The sequence below is a fragment of the Budorcas taxicolor genome, chromosome 1 (assembly GCF_023091745.1).
Source record: "Budorcas taxicolor isolate Tak-1 chromosome 1, Takin1.1, whole genome shotgun sequence".
Taxonomy (NCBI): domain Eukaryota; kingdom Metazoa; phylum Chordata; class Mammalia; order Artiodactyla; family Bovidae; genus Budorcas; species Budorcas taxicolor.
In genome coordinates this window covers 130966793-130979153 of record NC_068910.1, presented here as the reverse complement: position 1 = coordinate 130979153, position 12361 = coordinate 130966793, and the positions used below count along the sequence as shown (strand labels likewise).

Here is a 12361-nt window from a genome sequence, read left to right as displayed (position 1 = left end):
TTTCTCACGAGGTACTCTGCATATAAGTTAAATAAGCAGGCTGACAATAGCCAGCCTTGATGTACTCCTTTTCCTATTTGGAACCAGTCTGTTTTTCCCTGTCCAGTTCTAACTGTTGCTTCCTGACCTGCATACAGATTTCTCAAGAGCCAGGTCAGGTGGTCTGGTATTCCCTCCTCTTTCGGAATTTTCAGTTTATTGTGATCCACACAGTCAAAGGCTTTGGCATAATCAATCAAGCAGAAAGAGATGTTTTTCTGGAACTCTCTTGCTTTTGCCATGATCCAGCGGATGTTGACAATTTGATCTCTGGTTCCTCTGCCTTTTCTAAAACTAGCAAGAACATCTGGAAATTCACGGTTTATGTATTGCTGAAGCCTGGCTTGGAGAATTTTGAGCATTACTTTACTAGCATGTGAGATGAGTGCAATTGTGCAGTAGTTTGAGCATTCTTTGGCATTGCCTTTCTTTGGGATTGGAATGAATACTGACCTTTTCCAATCCTTTTCAATCCTGTGAGCACTGCTGAGTTTTCCAAAGTTGCTGGCATACTGAGTGCAGCACTTTCACAGCATCATCTTTTAGGATTTGAAACAGCTCAGCTGGAATTCCATCACCTCCACTAGCTTTGTTCATAGCGATGCCCTCTAAGGCCCACTTGACTTCACATTCCAGGATGTCTGGCTCTAGGTGAGTGATGACACCGTCATGATTATCTGGGTCATGAAGATCTTTTTCTCTAGTTTTTCTGTGTATTCTTGCCACCTCTTCTTAATATGTTCTGCTTCTATTAGGTCCATACCATTTCTGTCCTTTATTGAGCCCATCTTTGCATGAAATGTTCCTTTGGTATCTCTAATTTTCTTGAAGAGATCTCTAGTCTTTCCCAGCCTATTGTTTTCCTCTATTTCTTTGCACTGATCACTGAGGAAGGCTTTCTTATCTCTCCTTGCTATTCTTTGGAACTCTGTTTTAAAATGGGTATATCTTTCCTTTTCTCCTTTGCTTTTTGCTTCTCTCCTTTTCACAGCTATTTGTAAGGCCTCTTGAGACAGCCATTTTGTTTTGCTTTTTTTTTTTTTCTTGGGGATCATCTTGCTCCCTGTCTCCTGTACAATGTCATGAACCTCCATCCATAGTTCTTCAGGCACTCTGTCTATCAGATCTAGTTCTTTAAGTATTTCCTACTTCCACTGTATAATTGTTAGGGATTTGATTTAGGTCATACCTGAATGGTCTAGCGGTTTTCCCTACTTTCTTCCATTTAAGTCTGAATTTGGCAATAAGGAGTTTGTGATCTGAAACACAGTCAGCTCCTGGTCTTGTTTTTGCTGACTGTATAGTTTCTCCATCTTTGGCTGCAAAGAATATAATCAATCTGATTTCAGTGTTGACCATCTGGAGGTGGCCACATTAATTGTGATTAATTGCTGTTAATTCTTTAGGTCTTATCTTCCATTTCATTTCTTTAGGCCAAGCTTTTCTGAGCCTCAAAGCCTTAAATATCCCTCCTATTTATTCCTATAACTTCGTCTGTATTTCCCCAGTTGTGACAGTGATCATACGATATTGAAAATTCCTGTTTACATGTCTGTTTCCCTGCTCCTGCTAGGCCACATAAATTCTTTGAAAGCACGAATGCTGCAGCTGTTTAATTCACTAATGTGACTCCGATAACTAGAACAAAATCTAACACATAAAGGCTCATTAAATAAATGTTTGTTGAATGAATTAATGAGTGAAAAAATCTAATGAATAAATTATAGTGAAAAGTCAGAGAACTGAATTATTAGTACCAAGAAAACTGAAGTAGTTGACTAACAATGACAGCTAATACCTGTTTGAGTGAGTGAAGTCGCTCAGTCGTGTGTAACCTTTTGCGACCCCATGGACTATAGCCTGCCAGGCTCCTCCCTCCATGGCAAGAATACTGGAGTGGTTTGCCATTTCCTTCTCCAGGGGTTCTTCCTCACCCAGGGACTGAACCCAGGTCTCCCGCGTTGCAGGCAGACTCCTTACCGTCTGAGCCAACAAGTACTTGTTTAATATTTCATAATTTATAGAACATTTCCATTATAATATTTCTTTTGATCTTCATAATTACTCTGATATGTAAATAATATTATTGTGCAATGATCCAAAGAAAAGGGCATAGTACTAATCACAGGAAAACTAATCAGAGGAAGATAATTTGGCTTAGGAAAGAGAAGGAAACAGAGAATGTATTATCACAGGGCTCCTAAGATAATGCATAAATTTCTTGGAATTGAAATTTCAATCTGAGTAATACTATTAGCCCCCTCCCTTGGTTGAAAATAATCAGATGGAACATTGAGCTTTTGGGCTCTTTATCCTCTGTTGAGCTTTTTATGTGTTTGGACTGGATATCTTCCAGGGGGGATGTCACACCCAAAGGCTCAGTGTGGGAACAAGTCTCCAGGTCAATAATTAGAAACAATCATGTCCAGCTTTCCCCTTAGACTGTGTAAACTAAGCAACACACACATTCCTCTTCCTCTTCCATTGCTGGGTTCTTGGTGGTAAAGAGAATAAATGCCATTTGATCTATGTGGCATCAGTTTCCCCCTACTTATACAACTCCTATTTATTTATTTGTTTTTAATCTGAGTATAGTTGCTTTACAGTGTTGTGTTAGTTTCTGCTGTACAACAATGTGATGCAGCTATATACATACATATATCCCCTCCTTCCTGAGCCTCCCTCCCACCACTCCCACCCCTTTAGGGCATCCCAGAGGGCTGAGCTGTGCTGCCTGTGCAATATAACAGCTTCCCACTAGCTATCTGTTTTACACAGGGTAGAGTCTATATATATGTCAGTACTACTCTGAATTTGACCCACCCTCTTCTTCCTCCTCTATGTCCACAAGTCCATTTTCTATGTCTGTGTCTCTATTCCTGCCCTGCAAAAAGGTTCATCAGTACCATTTTTTTTCTAGATTCCATATATATGTTATATATATGCATTAATATACAACATTTACTTTTCTCTTTCTGACTTCCTACAAGCTGTATGACACACTCTAGGTTCATCCACATCACTACAAATAATCCAGTTTCGTTCCTTTTTATGGCTGAATAATATTCCATTGTATATATGTATCTTATCTTCTTTATCCATTCATCTGTCAATGACATTTAGGTTGCTTCATGTCCAGGCTACTGTAAATAGTTCTGGAATGAACCCGGGGGTACATGTATCTTTTTGAATTGTGGTTTTCTCAGGACATGGGCCTAGTAGTGGGGTTGCTGTGTCCTTTGGTAGTTTTAGTGTTTCAAGGAAACTCCATACTGTTTCCCTTCATGGCTGTTATCAGTTTTACCAACAGTGTGAAAGGGTTCCCTTTTTTCCACACCCCCTCAAGCATTTATTGTTTGTAGATTTTTTGTTGATGGACATTTTGACAGGTTTCCCCTACTTATCCAACTACTCTTATTCTCTTTGCTCAAAAGGAAACTTCTTGGGAGCATTGCAGAGCAGGGCAGAAACAGCTAAATCTAGACGCTTTAAAAGGCTCAAAGAATTTAAAACATCTTCTAATTATTAGATAAATAGTTATCAGATAAAATAAGCTGGTTTGAGTGGACGGATTATTTTCTTTGCTTCACGATATACTGCAGTATAGATCAGTACATCTCAACCATGACTACCATTAGAATCACCTAAATACTTAAGTTTACAGATGCCAAGGCCGTATCCTACAGAGATCCTCATTTAATTGGTCCTACATGGCATCCAAAGATCAGTCCTTTTTAAAGGTCTCTAGGAAACCTATTAGGACTTCCCCGGTGGCTCAGATGGTAAAGCGTCTGTCTACGATGCGGGAGACCCGGGTTCAAGCCCTGGGTTGGGAAGATACCCTGGAGAAGGAAATGGCAATCCACTCCAGTACTATTGCCTGGAAAATGCCATGGACAGAGGAGTCTGGTAGGTTACAGTCTATGGGATTGCAAAGAGTTGGTCACGACTGAGCGACTTCACAGGAAACCTATTAGTTATGTAACCTTCAGTATTTTTTTTTTTTAGATTTCTGACTTTATTCAGTTAATTTATCTACAATGTCTAAGTGAAACCCCTAAAATAACATTTACCTAATAATGGCCATCATCAAAAATTCGAATAGGTTAATGTGAGGACTGAATGCAAAAGTTTGTGCAAAGTGCTTACATCATGCTTTCCATGTGGAAGGCATCAGTGGTTATTAGTTTCCTTGCCCCACTGCACTTACCAAGAGCTATCAGCATAAGCAGTCCTGGAACTCCAAAAGCCAGTGCATAGCAGTCCTTCCCAAAACACTGCACATCCCCTACAGGAAAAAAATAAAGCCAAATTATTCCTGAATCTTAAGTCTCTGATGTTCTAGTCTATAAGCTCAGGTTTTTGAGGTCATAGACATAGCCATCCTCTTTCCTCCCATCACCTAATCTATAATCCTTCTTTTAGGGTAGACAATTCAAGATTTAAAAAAATACACTCAGATTTTCAAGCCCGTATAAAAGAGGATGGACAGTAAGAAGCCTTGAACAGATTTCTGGCTGGCCAGAATAAAGCTTATGCAGAGGCCCTCAGAAAAGATCCCAACCTCTCAGCATGGGTGTGACAAATGTAGAAATCAAGCTCCCTGCATTGATGGAGAGGTAGAAGACTGAGAAGTATCTAGTCCGTTCCTCTGCCTGAAAAATAAATAAATAAAAAGGACAAATCATCAGTTCGATGTGCCTACTCGGTCCATCCCCATCTCATGTTCAGACTAAGTGAGAGGTACATACACTGATTCAGATACTGCCTCCATGGTTTGTGACTATCATATTAGATATTTTAACATATATCTTACTGACCCCAGACAAATATTTATCTTTCAAACACTAGTATAAACAAGCATCTTTAATATTTTTTATCACTTTATCTTGGCAAAAATGGTTATCTTTGATGAAAGTGAGCGAAAGCGTTAGTAGCTCAGTTGTGTCCGACTCTTTGCAACTCCATGGACTACATATAGCCCACCAGGCTTCTCTGTCCATGGAATTCTCCAGGCAAGAATACTGGAGTGGATTGCCATTTCCTTCTCCAGGGCATCTTCCTGAAACTGGGATCGAATCCAGGTCTCCCGCATTGCAGGCAGACGCTTTAACCTCTGAGCCACCAGGCATGCATTGTGTTATATATGTATTTATTCTAATAGTAGTTTCCTTGCATTAAATGTCTGTTTCTTTCAGTAGGTTGAGAGTTCTTAGAGGCCAGAAATTGTATCTTACTATTTTCTGTAATCTCAACTATCATTACTACTATAGCACCTGATTTATATTACAGACTCAGTTCAGTTCAGTCACTCAGTTGTGTCCGACTCTTTGTGACCCCATGGACTGCAGCACATCAGGCCTTCCTGTCCAACACCAACTCCCAGAGTTACAGACTCAGTAAATATTTTTTAATGGAATTAAGTGAATGAATAACTGAGATAAAAATTAAATAAATTTTGTGGAATGTGTGGTAGGAATAGGACTAGAACATGGCTCCAGTAAACTGTTGATCAAACAGGATAATTTTCCTAATGCTTCCCTAATGCTTATGGGAAGTCTGCCAGAGAGTAGAAAAGGAAGTCTGTGAGCTTGGAAGTGACTGGTGGAAACTTGAAGGTGGATTTGTCCTATTTCTGGGATATCTTTGTGGAGTGCTTACAAAATTAAGTAACTTTCAAATACAGTTGTTGACACTTTATTTATTATGCACTTCTGTGTTTCAGTCTGACTTCCCATATCTTTTCCTGACACATCCGCACAATCTCCATTTTCTATATATGGTGTATTTTGCTTCCTCTTCTGGTCCCCACTTAAATCTGTTCTACTCACACATGTGTATAGTTCATTATGCATAGAATCCTACTTGCCAGAGGCTGGTTATTTCTCCAAGGTTAGCAAGCAGTTATATTCTATGGACCCTTGGGCAGATGAAGAATATAAAATAACTCAAATGTCCTGATGGGTTAGAGGAAAGAAGGAGGACATATCACAGAGAAAGAACAGAAAAACAGATATATGATAAATAGCTATAGAAGAGGAAATAATACATGAAGAGAATCAAAAGGGAAAACTGAGAGGTAAAAAGAAGTTAGAAATGTTGTCTGATCCAAGAATAGACTAATTCCCTTGCCTGGTTGTCACTGCTTCCTTAACAGACCCATTTTTGCATTTATTCATACTGCTTTTTCCCCACTGACAGTGGAAAGTATTTAGGAAAAGAGGAAATGATCATCCAGACATGTTCATCTAGAGAAGCTCATTCTGTTTTATTCCAAATGGTCATTTTCCCCTTGCATAGAATCCTAAAGCTAGAGATGCTTAAATCATCTCCACACTACTCACCACCTCCCATTCCCAAAGTGATGACCATGTATCTTCTAAAATACCTCAAGTGAGAGTAAATTCACTACTTGCAGCTATTTGAAGTTTCTCTTTCGATCAAGCAAAAAGCTGATTTTCTATAGCTTTCTTTTATTGATCTTTGGATAATTACTGACATCCTTCCAATATCTATAGACAGCTGTAATATTCTCTTTAATCTTCTCTTATCCAGGCTAAATATCTCCTTTTCCCTCAACCTTTTCTCATAAGATATGCCTTTTAGTCCACTTGCCACCTTGGTCACTTTCCTTTGAAATGTTTCTGTTTTTCTCTCTATTAATGACCAGTACCCAGCACTGAACACAACTCTTCAGATATGATCTGATAGTGGATTACTTCATTCTTGGCAAATGACTACCTGTCGTTTAATGCCTGCTCTGCTTTTTTTAAAACATAGAAATGATAGAACTCTTACATGTTTTTCTTCAAACTGGTCTCTACCAAAAGCTGCCACACAGGGTTTGATACCTCCTGTCCCCAAAGCTATTAGACTCAGGCCGACCATTGACAGGACTCTGAAATGGAACTGTGAGAGTACTAATCATACTGATATTAAACACAATGGTAGGAATGGAATATAGAGCTATAAGAAAAAAATATGTGTACAAGGGCACGACCTCCTTCACATTTCTATACTGTGGGCACTTCCCAATGGCTTCTTCCTAGGAGATACTCGGGAGCATTTACAATCTTCATAATCCTTGAGTTTCTGCCAGAAAGTATCATTACACGGAAAGATTTTGTCCCTGATACTTTCATTTACCTCATGTGTACAACATATAGAAGCAGATACTCAAGGAATTCCATAGTTAAGGCATTGGTTCTCAGTTTCATTATAGTCAAAGGGACACTTCAATAGAAAGTCCTTGTGAACTTTTATCCCACATATCCTTAGTAACTACAAAATAAAATTTTAAGTTAGTCATAATTAATAGGAGAAATGTCAGTGATTTCTGATGGGACAACAATAATAAGGTGTCTAATATCCATTAAATCTTAAACAAAATTCTTAACTCATTGGAAAATATACATATAAGCATATGATAAACAAGAATATATATTATCTGCTTCTTGGACAAGTCTAATTCTCTCTAATAACTGAACCAACAGAAATTAGAACCTATCAAGAGTTTGGCATCATAAGCATCAATAGCTTAATAAAGAGGAACAGAGCAACTGGAATATATGGACTACACAGAAACAGAAATAATCTGAGCTTTGAATGTGAATTCTACACTATATTATAAGGAAGTATCACAGGCATATTTTTTTGACTGTCTCAAAGAACAAAGTGTGGATGGGTGAATAGGTGAGGGAATATAGAGGATATGAAAGTTTTCATGTCTTCAAGCATATGAATAGTTTTCATGGAAAGGATACTAACTGGGTATCCTACAAGTCCCCAAATATTTAATAAAAACAAATGAGCTCAGATAATGCAGGAAAGAGTTCACACACTAATCAATTTTTTTCTCAATCAATTTGGTAATAAAACAGTATGTTAGAAATAAAGGGACATCTCTGGTAAGAAGATAGAGAAACATCTATAATGAATGCATGTGACATCTACCTGTCCAGTGGAGAAAAAGTGGTTCAGTTTTTATTCCATAATTTTACTCACATGTGTAAATTTTGTCCTGCCAGTATTGGTAAGGCACTCATAGATTTGATCACATGGCCAAGCACATACACCAAGGAGAGACAGATGATTGTCCTGTTGAAAGAGTTAAATCAATCAGTCTACAAACAGAATTCAGATATTTGAGTAATATAGACTCAGAATTTATACTGTTCTCAGTGCCAGGATAAATGAAGCAGGAGGAGGGAGAGTTGGAGGAGAAAAGAATTATCTGAGAAATGCAAACGGATTTTCCCTCAGAAATTTTTGATCTTAATTAGTAAGTTCAAGGCTACAAGAAATCATGCAGTAAAGACACTTTTTAGCTTTATTCAACCTAACATTTTCCCAAACTTATTTGACTATGACAGTTTTATGTTCCTACATGCCATTCATCAGATCCTATGCAACCAATTTTCAACAGAATGGACTTTGAAAAATGCTAATTCAGACAATTCCGGAGATGACAACACCACAGAAAATATCTGAGTGATGGATACCTGAGATCCATCTCTGGTCTATGAGGATGATGTTATAGGGAACAACTATAACATTATCCCCAAATATCTCTTGGTACTATTTTCAGAGACTTAAAATATATTGAAATGAATAGATCATTAGTCTAACTCATGAAAATATTTATTGTATTCTTAAGAAAGAAACTATAGAAGGAAGTCAGAAAAGAGAAACCGAGATGGTAAAAGAGCTGCAAAGAGGGACTTCTAAGAAGATACTAAAAAGGTTGAAATGACTCAATCTGGAGAAGAGATGGACAGTATATCAAATTACTATTAATACATTGAATTTTACATTTTGTTGTCAACTATCTGTCACCTGAGATCAGAACAAGAATTGGTCTTAAACTTCAGAATGGAAGGTTAAAATTAGATACAAGAAAAAACCCCTCCTGACGGAAAAGGGGATAAAAATGTTGGAAACACTGATTATGAAGAGACAAAACCTTTCTGTATTATCAGTCTGACAGAGATTCTTATTTGTCATGGATGACACAAGTATATTCTTGCTTGGAAGCGAGAGGCTAGAAGTGATAGTCTCTGCGCAATTAATTGATGAAACTTCTTGGAACATGACCTCCCATCGTCCTTACTTGAATTTTCCCAACCATGAGTCAGCAATGGCTGCTCCCAAGATGGGAGTGAAATAACAGAGGCTGCTGAAGGCGTGGTACACAGAAGTGGAAGTGTCTTCACTCCAGTTCAGGTAATACAGGAAATACAGGGTCAGCACAGCTAAGCAAAAAAAAAAAAAAAAAAAGAGAGAGAGCCCAAACAAAATAGATACATTAAAATATTTATGGAAGAAAAGAACATTTGATAAGATCTTTGAAGGTGATCTTGACCTTCAACAGTCCAATCTATGAAGCAACTGAGGAGTGACTGTTGGGCAGTAGAAGGGCCCTTGGGAATTGTGGTAGTAAAAGGGGCTCTGCTTAGTCTACAAACACAATACTGCCTTCAGTCTTTGTGTGTATATCATCATTTAGGTCAATCTGAAAGATAAAATGGGGCTTCTAATATTCCTTCCTTCTCCTTCCCCCAAGAATCGGACACGACTTAGTGACTAAACCACCACTCTCCTTCCCAGCAACACTATAATCCATAGACCTGAAGGACAGAAATGAATGCCACTGGTGAGAGTTTTTCCACTTATATTCTCATAGGCTGTATTTTGGTTTCCAATACTTTCCTTTCTGGTTTTGGTCTTTATGAGTTAGTAGGTGAAATCCCATCAGGTATTTTTGGGGACATCTTCACCAAAGGAAAGGACAAACTGGATGAAGGCAGAAAGAATAGATAAGGGAAATAAGTGCATATAAGATAGGTTGTTACAAACATAGGGTGAGAATGAGTGGAGAAAAGTAGGACTTGGGGACACAAAATTACCTTTCATGCCATAATAGGAAAAGCGCTCACAGAATTCATTCACCACAATGAAGACAATACTCAGTGGATAGTTGGAGCCACAGATTTTCTAGGAAACAAAAAGATACTGGTTCAAGCATGAACAATATTTCCCTGTTTAGACCATTATACTGTTTCACAACAGAAAAAACCATTTAAGTCACCATGATAGGTCATGCGAAGCAATGGTCCCCTACTCTTCATGAAACAGCCAGTATCATACTAAAAGTGCTTGCATTGCTGATTTAGCACTCAGAGAAACCATTCTGAATATTCCTTTGTCCATCATCCATTTAATAATATGCAACTGCTCAGGCATTTCTTGATACTAGACACCAGGACTTGTTCATCTTTCTACAAGCACTAAATGGAAAGCCTGGGGCACTGGGCAAGAGAATAATCATCCTTATTTCTAGGAACATAACAAAGAGTTGGCCTCTAGAGCACGTGATATCCAGGTAGTTACACTCAGATGTCAGTACCCTGTTTAGCTCCACTGTGTAGATTAATCTTTCTGTCTCCACTTGCACATTCATTGTGATGGAAAGAATCTTAGCAATATGAAGACTTTTTGCCAGGCACAGAACCCAATACAGATTCCTAAAGGTAAGATGATTGGTCCCCTTCACCTTGGGCAGAGAATTCCTAAATCCTGTCAAGTTAAATGTCCATTCCATCTATGAAACAGAGATTCTGTAACATTTTCACACTAATCCTTTTGGGCATTAAAAGGACTGTGCTATTCAATGCACTGTATCAGTCAGAATAAAAGGAATATCATGTTTTATTTCAAATCCCTATGATAGTCCAACCAACATGAGAGATGGAGGTATGTGTCCTTGGTTCAACTGAATCGTATCATGAGATTTTCTTTTAGTTGTTTTTTCATATACCTAAGATGTATGTATGTATATATATGTATAAGTAATGTACAAGATGTATATGTACATACATCTTTGTAAGCAGCCTTAAATTCTTTGGGACCAGAAGATATATGACTAATTAAATAAATGATAAATCAATAAATTAATATACTCATTCTTTTATCCATATGGATTAAACAGCCCTCCAAAATATGAATATATATTAATATATAATAAAAAGTTGCTTGAAAGAGAATAGTCTTTTTATTTTTCCAGTTCACAGCTTAAGAGTCATGCAACCTGAAGTTTACGTAACACGCTTCTACTAGCTGTGTAACACTGTCACTGGTGGTACTCAGATACTGATCCAGTCATGGTCACTACACCTGCCTTTCTATTTCAGTTTTGTTATTCCAAAAAACTACCATATCTAGGATACTACTTAATACTACTTCTTTGCTTGTAGTAAGAACTCAATAATACTTGCTGTAGGCTCTCTTCTTACAGGATTTTGATATGAGGATTAAATCCCAAGTGTATAAAATAAAACATTATTGTTACTTCCTTGTTTCTCTGTCCTTTTGCCTACTGTAAACTGGAACACAGTAAGAGAGGCCAAATCTATCCTAAAACTTCTCTTGGTGTCCAGCATAGACTCTGTGTACAGGGGAAATTAAGGGCTGAGTTTTGAAGTTTTTTTTGGAAAAGAAAGAACAATCATGTACAGTTCTCTAGAAAGAGTATTTGCCAAGTTTTCATGGACATGCAAATTGTTTTTTCTTAGAAACTCAGAATATACAATGAAATACAGCCAAGTCCTAGATACCCACTGAAGAACTCTGACCGCCTCCTGCTGCTGCTTCCTCTCCTAAGTTAAAAGAAACTCCTGTTTAGATCTGGCTTACAGGTTCAGTCTAACTCCAAGAGAGAAAAGTTTTTAATATCTAATACAGCTCCACCTGAAGCTGCAGGGGCCAAGGAGGAGAACCAACAGAGTACATCTGTTCCTGTAAGAGGCAGAGATGAATCCCAGGACTCACCGGAGATGGTTTCTTTGGAAAGCTGGAGGACTGAGGTGGTACCTCTTCAGTGGAGACAGGTAAAAAAAGAGTTTCCTTGGATTCATTTTTCTGGAAGGGATTCATGGTTGGCTCCTCACTCTCTCTCTCCCCAAGCATTTGGCTTTGGTAGGCAGTTGGGACAGCTGACAGCTACTGTGAAAAAGGAGGACTCGGTTTAACCCTGTGCTCAGTGAGTGTCCCACTTTAGCAGCTGCCTGCAAAGCAGGAAGCTATAGGAGAAGAAAGGATTGGGTCTCAAAGACTAATTCAAAAGAATGTTTACATAAAAGGTAGAGGTCAGGAAAGTGAGACTAACAAATCATGGAATGAGGTAGTATAATACTGGAGAATTGCAAATGAGTGAAAATAGTTAAGAATACAATGCCTGAAGCATAGCCTGGAGCATAGATTTTAAAATCGACGTCAGGGTGATAAGAGCTGCCATTTACTGCACAGCTACTGTGGGTTTTTCCAG

The 12361-nt window shown here is 38.2% G+C and overlaps 1 protein-coding gene across 1 annotated transcript in view; it reads right to left on the bottom strand.

The window, feature by feature from the left end:
• The window catches only part of LOC128048909 (solute carrier family 15 member 2-like), a 30473-nt gene extending 18470 nt beyond the window's left edge, over window positions 1-12003 (bottom strand). Inside the window, exons 1-7 of the mRNA XM_052641426.1 lie at window positions 11866-12003; window positions 9945-10032; window positions 9149-9290; window positions 8044-8136; window positions 6838-6937; window positions 4604-4694; window positions 4250-4327 (exon numbers count right to left, since the gene is read on the bottom strand). Of these exons, the coding sequence (XP_052497386.1) occupies window positions 4250-4327; window positions 4604-4694; window positions 6838-6937; window positions 8044-8136; window positions 9149-9290; window positions 9945-10032; window positions 11866-12003 (730 nt within the window). The remainder of the gene's footprint in view (window positions 1-4249; window positions 4328-4603; window positions 4695-6837; window positions 6938-8043; window positions 8137-9148; window positions 9291-9944; window positions 10033-11865) is intronic.
• Window positions 12004-12361: the final 358 nt, after the last annotated feature.